The sequence below is a fragment of the Syngnathus leptorhynchus genome, chromosome 1 (assembly GCF_054491065.1).
Source record: "Syngnathus leptorhynchus isolate UIUO chromosome 1, UIUO_Slep, whole genome shotgun sequence".
Classification (NCBI taxonomy): Eukaryota; Metazoa; Chordata; class Actinopteri; order Syngnathiformes; family Syngnathidae; genus Syngnathus; species Syngnathus leptorhynchus.
Genome location: NC_141195.1, coordinates 18441312 through 18466537, shown reverse-complemented (window position 1 = coordinate 18466537; position 25226 = coordinate 18441312). Strand labels below are relative to the sequence as shown.

Sequence of the window (25226 nt, the reverse complement as noted above, 5' to 3'; positions counted from 1 at the left end):
AAGGCAAGGTAAGGTAAATTTATTTATATCACACATTTAATACACAAGGGAACTCAAATAAAAGTACAACATTCCAAAGCATTTGCAAAAGAAAGCCATTTAAAAGCAAGGTAAAGAAATAAAAGTACCGTACTAAAGTTTTCCTAACAGATCTGAGAACACGATTTTATGAATTCTTTGTTAGACTTTAATCAGGTATGGGGAAAGAACATCACTTTTAACCTGGATTTAAAATCATTTGAGCTGACCTCACTTATTTCATTTTAGTGTAGCATAACCACTAAATTCTGCATCACCATGTTTGCGTTGAAATCTGGGCTTCACTAATCTGCAGACCTCAGAGCCTTACTAGGTTTAGATCCCATTAGCATTTCGTTAATGTAATCAGCACCTAAACCATTCAGTAAGAATTAACTTAAAAGTCTATTCTAGAGCTGACTGGGAGGTGAGTTAAAGCCTTTCTGATGACAGTAATATGTTTTGATTGCGTTGTTCTGGTCAGAACATGAGCTTCAGCGTTCTAAATAGTTTGATGCTCTTTTGAGGGAATCCAGTCAGTACATCATTACAATAATCAAGCCTACTGGAGATAAATACGTGAATAAGCTTATTCAGGTGTTTACTAACCGAAATTTTATTTTCCATGTTGCAAAAACAACCAATTCACTTTAGTTTTTTTGTGTGTGTGTTGAGCAGTGTTGTCTTTGTGTCAAACATTTTAAAATTGTGCCCTAAATGTTCAACCTTACTGTAGTTTCACTGCGCCCGTTACAAAATCTCCCAAACGCAGATAGAGAAAACGTGTTATTAAAATTGCAATTATCTTCTGGTTGCACTCAACTAAATCTGCTTAGAAGCTTTTGTGCATCCGCTGACTGACAATTTAAACCATTTGTGTTGTGCTTTTCAAACGTCTCTTGCCCCCCCCGCCCCGCTTTTTTAACACACCATGTGACTTTCAGTAAAGTAGTTTCTGTCACAAGGTTAAATGAAATGTTGTTTCGTTTCATCCTATCAATCCCACGCTGCCTGCACGGAGGTTAATCACCTGTCCCCAGTTTACAATCAGTCCAACAGAAGGAATTACTTTCATCATATCCTTTAGGTTCTGTTAATAAGAAACAATAAATCCAGATGCCTGTGCTGTGCCACAAAGCGGAGGCAGATTAGAGGGATTTAAAGACAATGAAACATAGCACCTGCTTTTATCCCAATGTTAATCTTCTACAACCTTAGGTCACCTCATTGCACCATGGAATATTTGCAGAACACGAACATTCACTCGTGGGGGCGGGGGGCACCTTACATAATATGATCAGGATGATGCTTAATGTTTCATATGAGGCCAACAAAGTTGCCAGAGGTAGCACGTCACTGTGAAATATGTCATTCATTTGTTGATCATTTCTAATTTGAATCATTTCGAAACCACTTAGTTTGAATGGAACCAATTTATTAAAGCAGGAAAAAGACTAATTGCTTTTTAACGTGACAATGACAAAAATCAGTGAGCAATCATGTCAAAGAAGGTAAACAGGAATGAAAGAAGCTCACCTAAAGCTCACATAAAATAGATTTGATGAGTATAATTAACAAAGTCATTTTCTCACTTCAACCTGCTCCGTGTTGATGAGGCTCATTCAATGTCAGTTTAATAAATGGGCTCTCTAATGTTATAGAATCATGAGAATGAAGTCGCAAAATTCCTACATATAGGGCCTTAATACTCTTTTGTATCTTTAAAATGGAGTCAATTACACTTTCAAACACTGAATGCAAAATCCATGACTTGGCTGAGTTTTTCCATCCATCTTTCAAGTGACCTGACTTAAAAGATTTCAAAGACTGTTGCCGTCGCTCCGGCATGTTTTTTTTTCCCTTGGCATTTCCATTTATTTGAATGGGGCAAGACAATTTGCAATGCATGTTTTGATTTTTGTAGTCACAAGACAAATTCAACTTCTACGTGAAGACGCCACGTACGTATGTATGTATATACAAGGGAGTCATGTAAAGTATTCATCAGTCATTCGTGTTGGTGCCATGATTTCCATTATTGCATTAATCTAGAGTGATGGTCACCGGAATTTTGTGCACATGCTTGAATGCATTTAGCAGCTGTGGTTTGTAAATACTGCTACTCATTGGTGCGCATTAAATTCAATTGTACTGCACAATGACTGACTTTTCTCAGGCTCTAAATCACTGAACCTCAGATGTGGCTTGCAGTCAAGTCATGGACAGATGGCAACACAGACATTTACATCAAATGTAAACACTGAAGCCTGTGTAATTAGATAGACTTACTGTACTTACATCTTGGAATAATTTGCTCAAATCAGACAGTGATTGACAACAGAACAACCAAACACTGATTTACCTCATCACACATGCAGAAATAGCAAATGCTATTGCTGTGCATACATCCTTTGCTGAGACAAGTGAGTAGACCGACCACTGAGCTCTTATAGTTTGATTATATCAGCCATTAAATTTAGCACGGGCTGGTAGCCCTCCTGCACGGCTCCTCGTTAGAATATTAAAGCTACACTTTTTAGTTTGTGAATTTTCATGCGAGTTATACAACGATAGACGTTCCATTAGACATGAAAGGTCAGTTTTGAATTGGGGTTTACACATAATTCCAGGCCCTCTCCCATGAGCCTGGTTGTTTCAAATGATTTTGTTTGACATTTCGTGAAGGATTACACCTAATCCAGTTAAATATGGATACAGCATTTGTTTTAAGATTAAACTATAGGCTCATAACATCAGGATGCTTAGAAGGAAAGAAATGATTTGTTCTTTTGTCTCTACTGAAAGGTTCCCAGCCCACCTCTGTATTGTCTATCATGTCATGACTTAATGCTTTCATGCAAGAAAGACTTCACCTCATTTCATCCCCTTTATTGTACAGTAGTGTGTAAATGCCATCAAATAATATGCACAAAAATTGTTCAACCAACCTTTGGTGTCACATGACAGCTGCTTGAAGCATTAGCCAGTTCTATTCACATGTTGTAGTTACATTAATTTCATAGGGCTCTATTTTTACGCGTCACATATGAGTGCAGGCTGGTGGAGCTGAGAGAGGGAGGTCTGCACCGCTGTGGGAGTACTCACAGCCAACCCTTCAGTCATGATTAATCTAAGAAACTTGTCTCATTCCCTTTGTAAATGCTCACTTAGACTTGATCTGAGCAAGCATAGCTTTAGATCAACTTTCTGCCACAAAATTGTCACTGCGCCAGGCACATCTCCGACGACACTCCCTATGCTGCGCCGGTAAGCCTAACTTGGCAGAAAATGGTCTGCCAAGTTTGCAAACAAACACAGCCAGCCTGCTCTTACAGAAAAATTAGGATCGAACAGCATTTATGGGCAGCTGCAGATGCGCTGTCTAATGAAATTGAGCCTATTCTGTTTAAAATGTGTTGTTTGTAATCAAAGCAATTCAAAGATTTACAAATGACTTGAGGAGGGGAGGGGGATTGCCTGACTCGACTTTTTTTTTTTTTTTCTTTCCAGAAAAAAAGTGACAATTCTGTGTGGTTGATTACAGCATGATTTGCCTTATTATGTGACTTATTCTCAGTGAATTAATCTTCTACTGTGCATTTTAATACAGTACAGTCTGTAGTTTTAGCAACAGAGTATGCAGTTAATTAAAAGTCATTTATCAGGGGCACTAAGAGCATTTTTCTTTTAACAGTTCCTAATAGAAACGTACTGTTTCTCGAGTCACCCTTGACCATCATTGCACTGCACCAAATAATTACTTTAGGAGATGAGGATGGCTCTATTGTGCTCACTGTCAAACCCTAAGGCCAATTTGAGCGGCTAACAAGAACAAAGCAGAAGGAACTTTTAAGCTTGCTAACGGCAGACGACATCCAGGAAAAAAAAAAAAAAGAGACGTTTGTCGCTTTGCGTCTAATGGCCTTTTGTTCTGGAATCAGCTTTCATGTGTCCATTCAGGTCCTTCTTCACTCAGCATCGGCTGCATGAATGCCACATGCTTGTTAAGGTGGCTTTTTCCTCTGTCTGCTGTGCAAGAGGAGAAAACGGGCATTGAATTCTCCGCTTCGTATGTTGCAACGGGGATGACCGGAGGGTTGGGCTGCTTACAGCAGCTGCATCGGCACGGGGTAAGGTAGAGGTATACGAGGATGAGGACCATGGTCACCACACAGCCCAGCAACGTTGTGTAACCCGTGCTGAAGGACCCCACTTCAGGCAAGAGCACCGTGACGTTTATTTCTCTGGTTGCGTTCAGAGCCTCTTTACCATCCACTGCTGTACACACATACAAGCCCGAGTCGTTGACCTTGGCAGCTCGGATCTCCAAAGTACCATTGGCAAACAAGCTCATGAGTGTGTCATCAATGTTGTACTGAGTGATGTAGCCTTGGCTGGGCGAAAACCACGTAAATGAGAGATTGACGCTACTCAAAGATGTTTGGCAGTCCAGACTCAGCCGTTGACCCTCGGAAACCAAAACCTTGGAGAGGAGCACGGTCACCGGAAGCGACACGACTCTTTCCACGCTGCAGTTGTTGAAAAAGCGATTGTGTCGCAGGAACCGGATAGATGCTCGGGGTTCTCCGTAGATTTTGCAAGTGTGTTCGTCGGTGAATTCCCTCAGGGAGGCGTACCCTCGGAGATCCCAGTGCCAGAACATGCTGTACATGGAGCAGTCGCAAATAAGGGAGTTGTTGTGAAGGTAGAGCCCCCGCTGTACCGACCTGGGCAATGCTTTCACATCTTGCCATGGCAGATGAGTCATAAGGTTGGATGAGAGATCCAGCATGGACAGAAAAGGGTGGCTATGGTCTTGGATGGAGAAGAAGGGGAAGTGCGTGATCCGGTTGAGGCTGAAGTAGGCCTTTTTCAAACTGCTCAGACCCGTCAGGGTGCCGGCTTCTACCTTTGTGATTTTATTGTTAAAGAGAATGAGCTCCTCCAGTCTCCACAGTCCCTCAAAATAGCGCTGCTCCACCGTTTGGAGCTTGTTGGAGGACAGGTCAAGGTATCTTAGGCTCGAGGCATTCTCAAATGCCCCGTTGGCCAGGCTGCTGATCTGATTGTGGGCCATCCAGAGGTTTTCCAGTCTGGACATTCTGCTGAAGCTGCCCGGACCCAACCAGGACATTTGGTTGTGACTGAGATCAAGCGTGATGGCGAACGAGGGCAGTGACTTGGGTATCTTGGTGAGACCGCTGGAGCTGCAGCTCACTGTGTCGGACGTGCAAAGACACATAGAAGGGCAGGTCTCCTTACTTGGGGGGAGGAGGCAGAGGAGCACCAGGATGAGAATGATGCAATTGATTCTGGCGATCATGTTTCTACAGCCAAAGCCTTGCAGGTTTGAAATTCTTCCAACTTTCCCTGCATGGATGAGAATCACATTGTAAATAGAATATTTGCCGAGGCAGCATTCATTACAATCAAAACAAAATGTTTAGTAGTTATTCTTCTTGCTCTCAAAGTTGTGTAACCTAAAAAGAAATGTTTTACCTTAAAGGTGAACTTGTCTTCTCAGTCGGCATCGGATGACTTCCCGCAAGTTTTGAAACGAGGAAACTTAATGAAAGGTCAAAAAGTTGAAATGTGAGCAATTTGTCCTCACTTAATCCCGCATGTAATAGGAGAAGAAGAAAAAAAACAGAACCATGACTTGGAAAATAAACTGCCAATTGACATAAAAGTCCAACTCAGCACAGCTATTTTCTTTGATGAAATAGCATCCCCTCCGTGAATGCCAACAAATGTCGGTGTTTAATTTTTATCTGCTTCTCTGAGCCTCAATCCCGAGGCGGTGAAGGAACAAATTCATTGCTCCCGCCTGATTTCTCAGCTTCAAGTTTAAGGTCCTCCGACTTGATCTGTCCGGGTCCCAAATGAGACTGCCGCTTACCAAACATTCTGCATTGCTTTGTGGTGTAGAACAAACACGGCGGTGCTCTCTTAATCTCCCACAATCCCCTCCTCTGCCGCCGCCGCCTCCTCCTCCTCCGCCCGCCACCACCACCATGTCTCATTTCGAGACCAGCCTTGTGTCTCCTTCTCCCGTCATTGAGTAATGATGCCGCTGTGGCCCGTTCTCTGCGGCTCACAAATATCAGCTTTCCTCACCATATTCTATTAATATTAAGCTCCATTAAACTTTTAGTGTTTTTCTAACTAACAAACTTTGCCCAAGTGTTAAGAATTCCTCATGAATTTTGCAGCTTTTGTGTTCGCCTGGCATTGATAACCCCGGGGAGATGTGACATGACAGCCATGACTTTTTTTTTTTTTTTCTTTTTTCAAATGCCTTGCCACGTATCCCAGTTGCCACCCCTATTGTTGTCAGTGAGTCTGTCAAAATTAAGAATTTAATTTTAGTTTCAATATTCCAGATATTGTCTTCGTAGTGTATGACTGATCAAGCATCAATTTAGAATTTCTACTCATCTAAGGTTGGAATCTCCTTCTAGAACTGTCGAGAGCTGCCGCAGATCAAGGTGACGATAAACCTTTTTAAATTAGTTCACATCTTTTTTCATTATCAAACCCACTGCATCATCCATGTGTGATTTTCTGTAATAAAAAATCTCTGATCAAAGGGTTCTTCTACCTGACTGTCTTTTCTATTTTTAGTATGTAGGGTTGATAGTTATGCATACACACACCTTATCCATCTTGTTGAGTGCATCTTATTCTCTTCCTTTGAACGCCAATCATCCGACCCTCAACTACAACTCGTGGGTTTGCCTCAATATATGCTGCCCGTGCTGCTTGGTCACGGTGGTCGTGATAGCTCCGATTTCTGTCACAGTAAATTAGCTTTGCCTTCTAGCAGCCACCTCCTCATTGGTATAACCCCCCCCACCCCCCCACCTGCGCCATCTCCCTGCACTCACATGTCTCTGTGAATGCGGCAAGCTTTGAATGACTCCCACTCTCGCCTAACCGGATCATCGTGGACTCGTACTTGCTGTATGGGGCTCACTGCTCAAAAGGTGCTCAACTGGGAGCAAATGTGGACTCGAAAGACATTGCTGGGGAATGTTATGTGATGCTGTATTCGTATTACTTTTTTTCATGTTTTTTTTTTTGTGCGGGATCAGGATTATGGCTAAGAAAGCACATTTGGATGTATTTGTCTTCAAATGAAAACACTATCATGTCTGGCATTGTGGCATTTCCCACAATCTTGTCCCAAGGCAAATCAACAGCTTGGCTGGAACATGCAAGGAATGTATACGCCCACGTGTACATTGGAAATATGTCGGAAAATGATTCCCAACACACAATGCGTTGTAGGTGTTATGTTTATTTCATGGCTAAAATGGCAAATCAAGTATGGTTTCAGTTCGCCTACATATTGAACTTTGTCCCACTGGATGGAAAACCTTAGAGCGTTTTAAATATTCATGCTTCATTGATTGCTTCAAGGTATCATCTAGCGCTCTTATTTCTTGAACAGGCTTCACAAAATCATCTCAAGAAATATAATCACATCATATGGAATGTTCTTTCATCTCCATAAGATGGACGATTTTAGTGCAGTGTGAGCCTTTTTTTACCATTTTTGCTGTATTTGTTAACTGCACGGGAAATTTTGTTTTGCTTCGTTATTTTCGGTATTGACTTGCACACTGTAAATTAACGTTTTATTTCAGAAGCAATCATTTGTCATTGTCACAAAATCATTTCATTCAAAACATAATGACAAACGCAATACTGAGCCTGCTGCGCATACCTATTTACTCAAGGGTATGTTTTTGTTATGATTGCCCCCACTTGTACCATCGTAATTATTCGCAAGAGGGCCACATCTGTATGGACTGTTCTAGTGCAAAGGCTAGCATTTGATTTCTTGTCTTAATGACCTTTTCACAGCCATCATTGTGGCACAGTAAATCAGTGGCCAATAGCAAATACAGCTTCAGCATTGACCAGTTGGAAAAAAAGGAATTGATGATACTCCACGTATTCGACTCTTGCCAGGTAAATTAGGCGGTGGGTAAGAGTAGATCATTGTCCATTCATTAATAAATAAATGAGGGATGTTCCGATCAGTGTTACGGGACTGATACGATTCTGATCATTTGGCTTCAGCGTATTTTTTTTAATTTTGGAACTACAACTACCAATTTTTCTCACCACCATTTTTCAACCACTTTTTTTTCCAGGATGCGTCTGTATCGTCCGCTGTCTGCATGACTGTTTATCTCTGCGGTGACCATTTATAATGACAATTGCTTAGAAAGTTAAAAAGGAATATATTTTTTTAAATACCTGTAACAGTATGGATTGGTAAACCAAATCACTGTATTTTTTTTTTTTTTTGCATTTATTTTCTTGACTGACCAACTCTGTGCGCAAAACAATCTGTTCAAATCAGCCAGGATCTGAGTGGACCTCAAAGCTTAAGCTCTGACCCTGACATCTCCAGCCCCCGAGCAGAAAGCCATTTTTTCCATTCACCATCTGCTGCAGATGAGAGAGAGAGAGCGATAGAGAGAGGGATAGAGTGAGAGAATGAAAAGAAAGATGCAGCAGCTGAGGGGAATGCATCTTATCTTGCCCTTCAGAAGCAGTGAAGCACATAGAGTCAATAATATGAAACTTTATAGTCTCAGATGCATGGATATTTCTTATTCGGTCAATTGTTTAAGTGTCATCTTGGTGTCCAAAGTCCAGCTCGCGGGCAAAATTGAGCCCGTGTCTAAATTTAGACCGCCCCGAAGCATCGTGTTATAAAAAGCAAAGATATGTGGCCCGCTGGAATCTGCGCGAGCGCTCATGATCGGGTACGAGCACGTTCTACCCCGTTCCTTCCCAGTTCAGGTGCACACAGGTGTCCGTTTGCAATATAATCAGTGACATTATGACTTCCTCATTTAAATGTTTGCACTCCAAGGACTAAGGCGACTCTAAGATCAGAGACGCTGCCAGTGACAATGCACAGGGAAAGGCAAAATAACCCACGAACGACTGGTGAGAGCTGCCTATTTACTACTAACTCTACTGCGGTGGCCATTCACAGTGATCGCAAGCAACAAAAAGATGGATCATTATTTTGTGATGATGAACTATTTTGTTTTGTATGAAGTTAAAATAAGATCAATTCGAGAATGATTTCATTTGGATTAAAAATAAGACACAATACAACATGGCCTGCAGTCGAAACACCAATATCACCCTTTTCATCAAGATAACAATAATAAAACAAACTCAATACATGTAAATAAATCATTCTACTTTCATAAAATAGTTCATTTGTATTTAATTTATTATTATTTAATCTTCAACTATCCTGGTAATATAATAATAAAATGAAAAAAAACCCAATAGATTCTCATTTGCAAAATCAACCCATCTGCGGACAGCAAAGGATATAGGTACATATTTACAAGTTAATTTACAATGGTAATGGCTCGAGGAATGTCATACCCCCATACTTTTTCATCTAACCAAATCTGCCCCCCTTTGCAGAGAGTTTGGATTTAAGACTGAATGAGAATAAAAAGCGAGCTTGACAGCCTTCCATAATTTTATCGTGATTCGAATTGAAAGTGAGGACAGAGACACGCAGTACACATATCAAGTTGGGACTCGATTATTCAATGCACATGCGCCACGTCAGTATTTTTAATGGAGTATAATTCCTGTGCACAAGCACTGCACCGAAGGCATCTTGTGTTGTCTTTTGGTCTGCCTCTTCCGAACCCTTTGAACCCGAACATGCACACCCTATTCAAAATTTATTATGCTTTTCAATAGCGCCGATGACGGCCAGGCTCTCAAATATGAATGAGTCAGGGTCGCAATAAAGATTCAGGAGATTGAGTTTTATTTCTGCTTTTCTCTCCCTTGATAAATTTGCTGTCATGATGAACTCTCTTGTTGAAAAGTAGGTTCAGGCAGAGAGAGATTTTCTTTTGTGTATTACCAACACACCAATATTTCTACTCAACTGAGAGAGGCTTTTCTGTGTTGCATAACAACGACCAAAGCACTGTGTTCTCCTCTCCTCATGTCTGGTGGCTCAAGTTCCAGTGTAAAGAGCCACGTGTGCCATCTAGTGGTACAGGATTCCATCCTACATGCTATAAATAACACAAAACAAGATTTGGCTATTGTCTGATTGCTGCATACTTTCATAAACGGGTCCAGTCGGAATTGAGGTCTGTTAGTTTGTTGCTTGATTCCATTTGTATTGTTGACACACGGTTGACTTTACAGGTCTGAAGGTAGAGCTCACGAAAGAGCACGTGGATATGAATAAAATAAATCAACACTCCTTTCAAATAAAAGTGAACATTACATTTTTTATTAGAGGGCTGTTATATTACAGTGCATTAATTTTATCTAGGTGTCCCCATCAAATTTTATGTTTACTAGACATGTTTGTGAATGTGCTTTACATTTTTTCTTGTGGGTTTTGCACGCTCGGTTATTTGTTCATATTTCACGGACAGAGAGTGACACTACCTCATTTTAGTGCTGACACTCGGAGGTCATTTTAAATTGGAAATGCACTAAATGCTCACGTGTGAAGATGGGCAAGAGCTGATTTTAGTGGAAAAAATGGATGGCTTAGGTAAAATGTCACACTTGATTATGAATTAAACTCGAGTCTTCGCCGTGGGGCTCCGTGTCTCTTTGGCCTTTATCATCTCTTCTGATTGTTAACCGATTTCAATTAGGACTTTGTCGAGTTAATATGATCGCTCGCTGTTTACCCCCTCTCTTTTTTTTTTTTTGCCTTCTTCCGTGGAAGCCAATTATGCATGAGTAGCGGCAGATGAGCACTGGACGCTGCTAATGGTTCAGCCTCTCCCTTTGTGTTCACATTACTGAAGGATATGAGTTGTGAAATTAGATCACTACTGACTACTGCGCCATCAGTGATTGTACTATAAAACATTATGAGCCAGAACATAGTAAATCGTTGGATGTGACTGTGGGGTGGCGGACTGTCTGCTGCTATTCTTTCATGTCCACGCTATTCCTATTTCTCTCGTTTTTCCCCGCCGCTCTCATATCTTCACTGTGCTCCCTCGTCCATGCACGCTAACGAAACCTGCCTCCTGCTCCTTCCATCCTCTAATCACCTCATTCCATTTATTCTCTCAGCTCCAATCCCGCCGAATCACTTCTTTACAGCACCCCTTGGTTTGGCTATCATCGTTTGTGGTTATCTACAGGGACAGATGGGACACAGGCCAATCCCCCCCGCACGTCATGTATAGATTGACATGTTTTAAATATCCATTATGTCAAACCCAATAAGGATTAATGTACATAATAGAGTGGTTCGCTCTTTCTCTTTCTCGCTCTCCTTTTTTTCAGATAAATCACAACCATAAAATGATTCATTATAATTTTATTGGGGAATTGTACCATCTAAAATGGCTGATGATGTGAACTTGTGTCCTTGGGTTTAATATTAAAAGACAGTCAGGTAAGATCACAGAGAAGTTTTCAATACAGCAAATCACAGAATGTTGGGTTTGTCTTTGCTTTGCTTTCACAAAGAATTATTGAAAAAACACTTATTGATTTAAGTCATCATGGATAATTTAAGATTAGTTGTTTATGTTTAAGAAACATATTTTAATAAAATCTACAATTAATTGTTTTACATCAAGAATAAATGAACAAAAAGGATCGGGTTCCACATACTTTACAAATGCAGTGGCATCTAAGATGTTGACAACATTTGGTTCTGTAGCCCATTTCCCACGTGGATAAATAATGAGTGAGATCATTTCCAGAGAAGGCCTTCTTGTATTGTCTGTCAGTTTTGTCTTCAGCATGTTCATTTGGATTCAGATCAGGTTGACTTCACAAAGCTTGTCCCAAAAAAAAGAAAACCCAACCTCTGCTATGCTTCAGGTCATTGTCCACCTGCACTATGACTCGCCATCCAATGAGTTCAGAAGCATTTGACCGAGTATGAGCAGGTTGAATTGTCTGAAACATTTCGAGATTCATTCTGCTGCTTTTGTCCTGTCGTCAATAAATAAAAAGGGAACCATTTCCATTGGCATCCACTCATGCCTGCGCCACGGCACGACCACCAGATTCACTGATGGTGATGAATTTAAAATTGGTCTGATGAGAATGTATCTCCAATATTTATGGCCTCTTTATAAGAAGCGTTGTGTGAACTCCCTGACTTCTGCGCATGAGAATGTAAATTACAGTAATGTGCTTGAGCAGACACAATGAGTGCATACAGTATCTCTCTGTCCTTCTTCCATGCCATTTTTAAAGTCCTGTATCCACTATTGCTGCCAAACGATGCACATTTCCCAATTTTGAGATTGACACTGGTTATCTTAAAAGCAATGAATTAAAAACTATTTATAGCTTTGCGTGAATTTGGTACAATTTGTACACAAGGCTAGAATTGTGCCAATTCAAACATGGTTTGAATCTATACATCTTACTGTTTCTTTTTGGAAAATTCCAAAGATGTTGAAGACTTATAATGAGGAGACTTGTAGGTTACCTTGTGCAGAAAATGATGACAAGCCTGCAGGCGGTGGTTATGACAATGCTTGTGACATTTGTGGTAGTTATTTTTTGGAAGTTTTTTTTGACTGAGATTGGCTGAAATGCAGAAAAAAATTGATCTGCCACTTCATTGTGAGGTGATAGTGGCAGCTGGATGACATTAAGACCTCTAAAAAGCCTGCAAATCTCAGTCGTATGCACAAGAGACCCCATGGCAGTGTCTGGCTACACGGGAACATCGCAAATGTGAGCTGGCAATGGTTCAAGTGTTCATTGACCCTGAGCTTTCTTCAAAAAGGAGAAACAATACTTCACTAAAACATTTCTGCCAATCCTTAGAGCACGGGACTGAAAACTCTCAGGTCTGCCTGACTTAACAGACTAATGGGGCAAAAATGAAAACAGCCCTAGAAGGACAAAAAGGTTTTGTTCAAGATGCTGTAAATGAACAAAATGTATCACCCTGGTACACAAATAAAGATTTTTCACCTTTTTAAAATGTGAGAGACTCCACACATGATAATAAAAATAAAAAAAAGCCATCTTTGCTTTTACTGCTCATATAGGCGCACATATTCTCCTGTTGGTGCTAAAAGACAAAGTCAACCCCCAAATTATCACTGTAATATGTTCTCTGCTGCCCAACTCGTCGAAGCGCAGTGTTCTGATTAATGTTTTGTTTGTGGAAGGTGAATTAAACGGGCAAAATCACCCTATTTATATCCATCTCAGAGGGCGGCCATTTTGCCACTTGCTATCGACTGAAAATGACATCACAGTTGCCAGGTCACAGGTCACGGGTCACAACCAATCACGGCTCAGCTTCAGAAAACTGGTGAGCAGTGATTGATCGACACCAGGTGTCAAAATGGCTGTCAAAATGGAGGTGCTCGGTTACCTGTTAGCTTTTTACCTGTTAATACACTTCACACAACCAAATAATCAGCCAGGATAGTCATTCGAGCCATCAAATCGGATGGGAGGAATGAGAATCAAAATTGTTCAAATTATATGTGCGCCACATTTTGTCAAGTGCAGCTTCTCTCCATTAATTTGCAGTGTGTGTAATTTGCACAAAGAACTAGTACTGGAAAGATAGGACATCACAGGACTTCTGTTTATAGCAATACTCAGCAATATTGTGGAGGCTATTTGTGACTCAGTAGACACAATGGGGGTAGGCGAACAAAAACTAAAAAGCCAAAACTACACTCTAATCCTTTTGTATTCATATTTAAATGAAAGACTTATCACATTTGGAGAGGTTTATAGCTTTTAAAATATTTTGGTGTGCTGCAAATGTTCTCTCCAACTTCATTCAGTCTATAAATAGACTTTTTAATAGCTTTTGACTTGGCTCCAGATGAAAGAGCTTCAGTAGATAGGGCAGTGCATTCTTTAATCTTACAGTTTTCAGCTTGTATTACATGGGAATTCCACAACAATTAAAAAGAGTTGTGTCCCTAAACTAAAACACACAAGTTGAGTCAAGAGATTGTCAAGCGCGGTGTATCTGATCTCCCTCCACGGTTGAGTTGGTGTAAAGAATCCCACGCCGTCTATTCCTCGGCGCTGTCGCTGCTCACCGCTCAGATGAACACGAGCGGACAAGAAGGGTGACGAGTAGTTAGCAGCTCCATCAAGAATCTCCGGGGCCATCCCGGTAAAATGAAACCATCTCCGAGCAGGTAACTCAATTTAACTTGTGGCTGCTTTCCGTGGCGCAAAAGGCAAAAACACTTTCCCAACTGATGAAATGAAGAAGGCTAACCGAGCATGGCCAGAGTGGCCGAGTGCAACGGGAGGCGACGTGGTCAAAGGAGCATGCCCCCTCCCAACATCCCCAACAGCACGTTTTACAGAAGAGGAAGCTGAGCTTGATGAGCTGAAAAGTGCAGGGTTGTTTCTCCCTTCTTTTCAATCAATAAAGTCGACTGACTTTAATCATGGTCCTATTGAGTGCCGGAGATTGCAAGCTTGAGAGTCAGTCTTTTGGAACCATTCCCAAGTTTATCCTTGCTCTGAACACAACTAATTGAGTGAGAATAGAATTGGACTGTAAGTGAATTTTCAAAGAGGCTGATTAGACGCTTAAATATTCATTTATTTCTCAATTTTACTTGTTGCATTCCGTTTTACATTTAGCCCATGAAAATTACGGAGCAACAAAAAACAGATTTAAAATGATTTTTACAGATTGCCACCATAAAGAGTTGTCATTCACTCCACCTGACAAAATGACTGTTAGACTGTCCCATAATTGTTCTCTAGCTGAAGTATGGAATGATCACATTGACCTTTTTATAGTCCCACTTAGTAATTTTAGTTGGTGTGCTAAAAGGAAAGAAAATGACAATTTAATGTGCACTTCTATGAATCATCATCTCCATTAATAATTTGAACAAAAAAAACGTTAGCTGTGTTAATTATTGCAAAGCATGTGACTTTACACAATCTGTCAAGATTGTAGGAAAACGCATCATCTGAAATTTTAAATTACATGTATTTATTATATTTACTGGGTCCTGTGGTGGGAAGCTCAGAACAAGCTTCAAGCATGTTGTTGTTTACAGTAAGCAGCCATGCAGAGATTAATGTTGATGCATGTTTTTCTATTAAATATTTAATAGAATATTTCAACTTTATTCAAATATATATATTAAAATGATATATAATTATAAAAAGACTTCCCAATGGAAGAAGACTAAACATCATCGTAAAATGTATTTTGGTCGTCTTCAAAAGAGTTGCACGTATATTTGAAATGACGACGTAGCTTTAGAGCCTGGTAGTTTAATGCTAACAGATATTGGAAAACAAACAACTAACAAAAAGCATTGCTGTTGTGGTGCTAAGCAAGGGATATTTGAACGCAAACGGTGGATCAACATATGTAGTCATAAGGTATAATGACTCACAGGCATATATTTTATATCCTTTGCAAAGAAGGAATAATATTACAGGGCAAACTGCAAAACCGAGTTATCTCAGACAATAATTATTTGTATGTCTGTATTATTCTGGCCGGGCAGAGGTACATACTGTACACCAGAATGAAAACCAAAATGTCCAGGAAATTGGAGGGAAAAAAACAAAAACATTGCAAAATTGATTTTATTCCTTGACATTTTCTTATTTCTTTACAGATAGTATATATTTGAACAGCTAAACATTTCTTTGATTCTCAATAGGGAAAGCACACAACTCATATCGCAAGGAAGCATTGAATTGAGGTTTTGATCATTCAATTTTTGTAGCGGATTTACAATTTAGAAATGATACAGAAATTGAGTTTCAATCCACTGCAACTATATTTTTCATCAGATTTGCATTAAGGTTGCAGCAACACCAGCGACCTTGCTGCTTCCCACTTGATTCACATCAGATGCAACATGTTTTTCCAATCCAATCTGGCTGCAAGGCCACAGGGAGGCTTTACTTATTGCTCATACCGTATTCCAGAACAAATCATAAACTCGGCAAACATCTGGGACTGAGTCTGCCTGGGGAGTCGCTTGAGGATCTAGGGCTTGAATTTGGTTTTGAATGATCACACAACTGTTACCACCCACTGTGCATTATCAACACTGTGGTGCTTTGGGGGGCTCTATTGAGTTCATTATGAGGGAAAACACCTAGCTGCATTGGATGTAAAATGAAAGTACAATTCAACGGCTGCAAACACTAAATGTGAATTTGGGCTTGTGGGATTTTCTTATTTCTGTGTCAAGAGAAAGGGTTGGAAAGTAGGAGCCCATCTGTCATTGGAGTCTGGCTACAGTTGGCCTTCGCCTCACTGTTTTGATTATATCCTTATCGCTCTTTTACCTACTGGGGGATGAGTAACAGTGACCTGCTGGATTGCTTCCTTGGCCATATTTCCAGGCCTCACTCGGGCATCGTCATCCATTCCAAGTGTCAGTAGATTTATTTTGGGTCATAAAATCTCACAAAGCAGCAAAAGGATGACTCCTCAATAAAGGCACTGTTATAGAACAAACTGCCATCACAAACATGCTCAATGGGTGTCATGATGAATTGGATGCAGAACATCAATACTTTTTAGTGCTCATAAAGTAAAACTAAAATGGGCGTCACGTTCTTGAAAATATTCAACTGGCTCAGTGAGATTGTAAGTGGTCCCTCTTGATTGTTAAAACAAATCTCAAATGGATAGTAGAATAATAAAATGAATCAGCTCGCCGGAATCTTGGAACGTTACGGTAAATACAGTCATGAAAATAGTTTTTATCACTTGAAAAATATAGTCAGAGTCCGCCCTGTTCTCTCTTGGGCCAACACGGAGACGCGAATACATGCTTCGAACTGGATTGACGACTGTAATGCCCTGCTATCTGGTCTTTCCAAAAAAAAAAAAAAAAACTCATTTCAAGCTTCTAATTATTACAGAACTCAGTGGCGGATGTCCTGATAAAGAGCAGAAGGTGGAAGCAATTTTAAAATCACTGCATTCGATCGGTTCCCGTGTGTTTCAGGATCCATTTGACGGTTGTTTTATTAGTTGTTAAATGTTTTACGGAAACTCTCAACTTCTTGTACCCTATGAACTCTCATCCTCTGGTTCCGGTTAGAGCTGTGCAATACTTGAGAATTTGGATCGATACCAAGTCAATACTGGCGCCAGTATCACCAATACAGAGTATTTTTAGGTTTAAAAAAAGATATTAAATTGTTTTTCCTATAAAATAATGTTTTGTCGGATAGAACTTTCTTGTTGAATTCTTCACCGTGCCATAATATCTTCAATGGAAACTGACCTGCCTTGTTATAATGGAAGTCGCAATGTACAACGTAGTAGTAATATGCATCTTCTTAGTCCTTTCCGCTCTTATATTCCTTTAGTCTAGACACCTTATGCTAGCTTGTTTTCATTTGATTCTTTAAATAAGCCAATCAGTGCAACTTTATTTACCATTTTTTTGGTTTCCGTTCCGATGGCCTTATACTGCCAATCAGAGGACACGAGAAAAAAATGCACACTCTGCTTTCAGGTAGTTTACCTGCAATTAACTTCAAGCACACTCTGACTTAGACAGTATTGTTGTGTTGTTCCACAACAATGAACAGCAAGCTGGTAGACAGAAAAGCTCCAGCAAAGCACACAATAATTATTGGAAAATAACATAAATCATAGAAAAAAATGTAAATGAATGATACTAGCTGCTTGGTATTGGTTTGATACCGATACTCACTTTAATACTGATTGTATCGATCTGCACAGGACTAGTTCCGGCCCTTTAGTTATTCCAAAATTAAGGACACACATGCATGGTGAGGCATCTTTTCCGTTTTTCAGATTTCCCATGCAATATAATTTATGATGTTTCAAAAACGATGATGATAAAAACCTGTGCTGGAGATTTTTCACACTGCACGTGAACAGCAATGCAGAATATCTGTCGAGATGTATTAAAAGTCTCAGTGAGTGTTCCAGAAATAGTTTGGTTGCAGTGTTTCCCTCAAAATGTTGTGCAATAAAATATTAAGTTAGAGCACCACCATTGTAATCCAGACCATTTTCATTACTTTACTTAAATTACAATTTCACTTTGTATATTTAAAACAATAACTGCTTCTGAGTCCGATAACTTAAATGTTAGTGCTAAAATAGCACCTCTGTTCTGTAACTCTTTAGGCAATGGCTTGAACACAAACGATGTAACAACACATGTCGACAGACAAAATAAGAGTAGTCAGTCATATATTGGATATCGTCTGTGAAGACCAACTACAAACAAATAACTGGTCTATAAACACTGTGAGATTCTTCTGAAGCCCAGCCAGAAAATGCTGCCAAATAGTACTGATGAGCTGATTATAGTTGACATAAACAGCATGCCGGTCTCTCACTTTGACTGTCCCCAGATGGGCAAGGCAGGCATGCGTTCTGTAATAACTTTATGTTATTAGTTAGTGTAACTTTACGTTATTCGTTAGTGTGGTGACTATCCCAAGTGGTTTAACAATGAATGAATCGACTATTTATTTAACAAAGTGATGAACAATTAATAAAGTATTAGTCATATGACTAATGATGCCGTGCTGTTGCCGCACTGCTGTGATTTGTCTTTGCCTGGAACGTGTCCTGTCCGATTAAACTGTCTTTGAAGTATTCCCCTCGCCGTTAATAGCCACGGCACCTTTAATGATGAAGTAACAGACAAGGCCTGGGAGAAATATTAGCTCAGCAAGGTCATAGCAGACAAGGTCCCATCTGTCTCCGCAGCCCGGGTGGATCCCAGACCCTTACATTACTGTGGCCCGCAGGCGAGGAAAAAAATGGATCATCAATCTGATTTAGGCAGGCTCTGGTCAATGCTGTCATTTCCGAGCCGAGTAACACTACTTTCTTCTTCCGTCACCGTCCGCAGGTAGATTCATAATGGCTGCTGACGTTAAACTGTCTCCCATTTGCGGTCGCTGAGCCGAGACCTTCAGAGAGTTTCATGTCGCGTTACATCACAACAACATCGAGGCGCTGCATGACTGCACAGCGCCTGGCTACAATAAAGCAGAGAAAGAATTAGATGCTGGCAAATGTACAACGGATTTCAAGGTAATTCCAAGTTTTAGTCTGCTGCTAAACTCAGTGACCAATCACTTGGCTCCGAATTCAGAAATGAGACACCGTGTGAAACGGGATCAGCCACGCTTTCGTTGCGGTAGCTTTTTTCTCTGCATTGGATAGACACATGCACATGCACACATGCATACCCACCCACACGGCATAATCAGAAATAAAAAATGAAAAAAAAAAAGCAAACACCTGGGCACATGTGGCTAACACAGTGGAAATGTGGTGAAAGCGACAGAATTCCATGGCCACACGGCACTGTTGATAATGAGTCGGTAATGCATTTGATAGTCTATAAACAGGGTGAGATTCTTCTGAAGCCCAGCCAGGAAATGCTGCCAAACAGCACCCAGGGGTGGAAATTACCATAAAGAAAGCTGCATGAGGAAGAACAGCAGTGTAATGCAGGCGGGTCACTGCTGTTCAAATCTCATCCTGTTTGTGGATCTTTGAAAAGGAACGGGTAGGAGAAGAAATCCCTTCCTTGCTGATTTCTGTCATCTTCATTTCACACTGAGTTTCTCCACCATCCAACCTCGGCTGTCGTCCTATTAGTCTTCCCACATATGATGCTTCCTTTTCTGCAACTGCCGCTCAGGGAGAAATAAATGTCAATTTTTTTTTTTTTTTGAAGGAACTGTATCTTATCCAATACTGAAATTAGTCATGACACTCGGTCTCCACAATATGAGGTGTTAAGGGCTGTTTTGAGACCTAGTTCTTTTTCTGCTCTACGTCACAATGGCTAGATTTGTTCTCGGTACATTATCTTTTGTTGGGATGGTACATTTTGCTCAGCCGTCTAGCTATAAATAAATAGGGGAGCCCCAACTATGAAAACCTTGGCTTTAGCCTCGGAAGTAAGCGCGGATGGCCAGGCAAAGCCAACTGTGCTTATGCACACAAAGAACCTGATGGCTCCAAATCAGCACTTTGTTTTGCTCCTCAAATTTACGCGTTTGGTTACCTTCCAGACCTCAAGCAGTGACGTACTGGTTGTGCTCTACAAACCCTCCAACAATCCGCCCGCCGGTGTCTTTATTCTTTCCACCGCACGCTGCTTTCATGCTTAGACCAAACACCCAAAAGAATTCCCTCCCTCCCTCTGCTACGGAAAAAAAATGGTCCGCTTTTGTTCATACTGGCAAGGTGAATATTGTCAAGGGATCATTTAGTCAAAACGGGATTGCTTGGCGAGGACGAGAAAAGGCTTCAGGTGGAGAGCCGCCCCCTGATTCGGATTAGTTTTATGCCTCATATGCAAATGATATTGATTAAGACGTACTCTGTGCTTTTCCTTCTTCAGTGTGGCATTCCTGCTCCTGCAGGTAATTTGAGAAGGTACTGCAGGAGGGCTTTAGCAGATAATACTAACATAGTTGAGGATTAACTGCTCAGCACCACAATCATCATTTGTGGCTCATAGACAGAGCTGGTGGCAAAATGCAATGAAATGTCATTGAACAACCGGTATTTGTTTTCACTGATTGGCACGCTGATTAGCATTCCTCAAATGCACTCAATGCTTCATGCAATGCGTGGCCTTATCGTCTTCCTATGATGGGACTTTTAACGTCTCAATCCCCCAGCATATTGCAGGAGATTATCTTTCTAAAATTAACTGGGCCCTTGAGACTGCCGAGATACTGTAGCAGCTGCTTTTTTGCCACTTGGTGAGTTTCAAATAAACAAAGTGAATTGTTGCATACGGGGGCGCTTGCTTACTTTCATTTTTTTTTAAAGGACGGGGATTATAGGGCTATTATTCTGCTTTCGATGTGGAAATTCTTCAATAAGGATGTTTTATGACTTGCAGAGTTTCTGCAGTATATGTGCAAGACCAGCATGTGTCTGATGCTTACATAGTTGATCTCGGTCAAAAGCAAATTGAAGATGTGTATATAAAGGTTGCAACACACATGTAAAGGTAACCAAAGGGATTTTGATTTTGAGCTACAGAAAATTAGCAAAGGCCTGACAATTTGATGGCTTCTAAACAAAAATCCTGATAGATTGTCTTCTGGTGTGACGTGTGTTAAACGTGATTTTTTTTTTTCTCACCCCGCACCTTGATCTGTTCAGAATGTTTTCGAGGCCGCCAATGCATTGATACCGTTGCTCATCTTGTTAGACAAATTCCGGTATCCCGCAGCTCAGGGTCAATGAGTCCAAATAACCACATTATGCTCATACACACTAACAGCGTTGCCACGGTTACCTTAGCAAAGTATTTTCATTAATTAACTGCTGATTATTTGGTTTTAAAAACAACTAAGAGAGTTATTTTCTGCGTTACGGATGCTGACAACTCTACTTAACATAAAATTGACAACACTTTTGCCAATACTTAATTGGAAGCAACAGTAATGTTTAAGAATTTTTCTTTTTCTTTTAAATGAAGACAACCATTATGTATTAACACACTGAAAGATTATTTTTACATGAAAAGAGTCTATGGTTTTCACTTATTATGATGGCTACTTGATTCCATATCCAAGAAAAATTATAGTCCCTATTCCGTTGATAAAATACCGAAAATAAATAAATAAATAAATAAATAAATAAATAATGTAAAAAAATTTTACTCCACATAGCAAATACATCCCAAAATAGGCAACCCCTAATCTACCCCTGAGTCAAAGCAAATAAATCGGTCCCATTCAATTGAATCATTGAAGAGTATAATTGCGGTTGGGACAATGAACCTCTTTTAAATGTTAAACGTGTTCAATAAATGGTCAACAAGACATCCAGGTCACTAACTATTTAAGAACTGCACCGACTGAATTTCTGGCCACCATTTTTTTTAAAATTGTTTTTATTAGCACTACTTTGAGGGCACATAAGACCACACACCACTTTTTATGCTGAGCGGACGGAGTCTACTTTTTGTTTCCAAATTGTCAAGTACACTGAGGGCGCGATACCTTCGTTCACCCAGAGAGGCACAATGCTGTCCCAAACAAAAGACTTGCCTTAGCGTGAGAATGATTGAATAGAATGATTTTTGTTATTGTCATTATTATTATTTCAATTAATTTGGAGGACACTTGGCATATGGGCACAGGTCATTTACGATTTACAGGGCACCAGTTGAGCATTCCTGTAATAAGGTGACTCATTTGCTAAACACTGGAGCCTCCAAATGATTTCTAACCAGCGTTATATTTCTTTATTTGGTGATACTAATGGCAATAGTGAGGCGGGCATTCCTCCATCACTTGCAAAAGTGATACTTCAAATTAATGGATTGTCTCTTTTCTCATTCAGATTCATGATCATTGGTTGTTCAGTCTCGTTTAAAGGCTGACAAATATGTTGCCTAGAATGCTACTTTATCACAGTGATCGCCGACATAAGTAATAAGTCACACTAACACCTATTGGTAATTCACAGCTATTAATCCTGTTCATTTGCATATGTTTGGGCCAAGGGGAACACATGCAAATATTCAGAAGACTTAATTATATGATAACAACAGTTTTTTTTCTTCAAATTCCACATTTGTAATCTGCTTGTGTGATTTTTAGATAAAGTCCAATCTGTGTCGTAACATTTCCAAGCTTGTTTGTCAACTGACTCACAAATCACGTATCCAAGACCAAAAACAAGAATGTGCGACATCTGCTCGTGTATCTTCCATCCTTCTACTGTAACAATGCCAACGTAGCCTCATTAAAAAATATAAGTAGTTTCGGTGCTTAAATTTGACAGTGATCGGCCTCAGTCAATACTGTACATGTATTGTAAACTGTCACCATGTCGTACAAAATGAAAACAAGCAACTCTTAGTAAAATGTATTTTTGATTTTACAATTTTTCTTATTGAGGCTCGTCGCATTTTCGTAAATATTTCATTTTAACCATGTATTGTATGGTTATGCAATTTTCTAGCTTGTTTAAAACAGAGGGAGTCAATTCCGTTAATCTCACAAATTTGAGGGGAATTAGGATTCAATTAAGAGTTGCTTGGGCACCCGCCAAAATGGACCCATAGATGGTGAGTTTGCAGCCAATTGTGTGTCTTTGTGTGATCTCAGAGCTTAATCGCATTTCTATGTTAACTGGTGCTTGTTTGTTGCTGCTACAATTGAGGGCAAGGACCAGAGTAAGCGGAACTGAAAAGCACATAAGACATTCATTGTGAGAGTGATTGTATTGCTGGTGTTTGCTTTTTCTACTCATTATTCACTATTCGATGGAGCGCTCGTTCCTGCTTCAGCCCACTTCCCTGTAATAGAAACTATTTTGGAGTGCCTCTGGTTTGTGTAATCAGATCAAGAATTTGCAAGATTGTGCACATGCAGTAGCTCCAGCCTCTTTTGTGTGCAGCGACAAGTGAGTCATGTTAGAAGTGACAGCAGATATTTATCACCGCCACTGTTTACGGCCTTGCACGGGCTCCTTCCACAACCTCTGTCAATCTGGGGGCCTAAACAGGGGAGTTCAGTTTCTTGCGTGTTCATTTAGCATGCATAGATTACGACAGAGATCGGCGTTCATCTTGGATCACTGATCCCTAACGCACACAAGACTTACGAAAATGATGGTGTGCAGCGGTGTATTTTGCTCTGGGCAAGGTTTTGCTCTATGGAAATGTAAAGCAATTAGTGGATGGAGAACGAACAGAGGCAATGTAACAATTATTTCTGTTTCATTCTGAGTCATGGAGTTATCCTGAAGCGGAGGGATTCTTTCCAATTTGATGTAAAATACATAGATGGAATATCTATGTCTTTGGATTCGTGCCTCGTATGTCAGGATTTTTTTTTCTGTCGTTGGACTTTGCCTGGATTTTTCTTCCCAATAGCATGTTTAGTATTCTTTCTCCAGGTCTTTACACATTTGCATTCACAGAACAAGGTGATAGAATAGCGAAACACATCCCGCATAGAGATGACTGAAACCAAGGGGAATGTCTTTGTGTTTACTTGGTCTCGGTGTGTGATCATGATGTACTCACGATTCCTAACAGCTATGCTGAGATTGCATTGTTATTTTCTCCGGGTTTGTCGGTTGCATAGTCAAATTACTTGCATCGCTGAGTGACACAGTTTTTGAAAGCATGCCAAAAGTAAACGTGCCAGTGCCTCGCTAGTCCTGGTGTCTCCCCTGTAACTCGACATGTCTCAATCGAGAGTCATTTCCGCTCTCCAATGAATGGAAATGTCTATGATTCAACCACTAATATGGCTCCTGATGACTCTGAGCGGCTGTCAGCATGGTGTTATCTTTGAAGCTTTCCTGCACTCTTCACCGGCGCCCCAACGTAAAAAGGCTCGGGTTCATTCTATCTGTTCTCCTTGTTTCCTGCTACTTGCATTAGCTTACCCGCAGGGGGTTCTTTTGGCACATTAAAACAGATTTGGGTAAATAATTGATGCTGCGATTTATGGACTGGCGTTCCTGAGGTTCAAACTGTGAGCCCTCACTTAAAAGGAATGCGTAACTTTCATTCCTGTCTTTATGCTAGAATGCCACTGTGATTTATAACCGCAGTCCGATACGTGCTAGTTATTGTATGGGGCTCTCCTGAAAATAATTGGCACACATATCATTTTTCATGCAACAGTCATTTTGATGTGATTAGATTATGTGCGGAGCGTCGGCTACCTCACGTTACCAGATCTCAAGACAAAGCAGGAAAATTATCGATCCATGTAAGTGGAGCAGAAAAATCTATTTGTGCTGCACTGAGCGTTAGGCTCTATTTTGATTAAGAAACGTTGCTTGAAATTAACATTCAATACCAACATCAGTTTTGACATTATATGAAAAGATCTGCAGGGCGTCAATCAATACTATTACTTAGGTGGTCATAGAGGGTATAATATATGTGTAGGCATTTGGCACGGATATAATTAAAAATCTGCACGGAGCCTGTCAAGACTTACATGACTCATAATGTCTGACTGTGATAGCCTCTGCTTCTCCTGACGGCTTTCAACTACACGTCACAGCTAATTACTCTTATTTGAGACGAAAAACATCACATGAAGCCCCAAGTGCAGGGGCGTACAGATGTCGGGGGTCAACTCAACTCGCTGTACTGGGCATCCGCAGCGCCCCCACACCACAGGTATTGGGCGTACGTTGATCGGGGGATCAATAATAA

At 40.4% G+C, this 25226-nt stretch overlaps 2 protein-coding genes across 2 annotated transcripts in view; one reads left to right on the top strand and one right to left on the bottom strand.

The window, feature by feature from the left end:
• The first annotated feature begins 397 nt into the window (after nt 1–397).
• Nucleotides 398–25226, top strand: part of grm7 (glutamate metabotropic receptor 7) — a 142137-nt gene continuing 117308 nt past the window's right edge. Inside the window, exon 1 of the mRNA XM_085917684.1 lies at nt 398–445. The gene's annotated coding sequence lies outside the window, so the exon portion shown is untranslated. The remainder of the gene's footprint in view (nt 446–25226) is intronic.
• LOC147062471 (amphoterin-induced protein 3-like) lies at nt 3956–5341 on the bottom strand. The gene has a single exon (XM_085928498.1). It carries the CDS (start codon nt 5339–5341, stop codon nt 3956–3958), a length of 1386 nt encoding a protein of 461 aa, XP_085784624.1.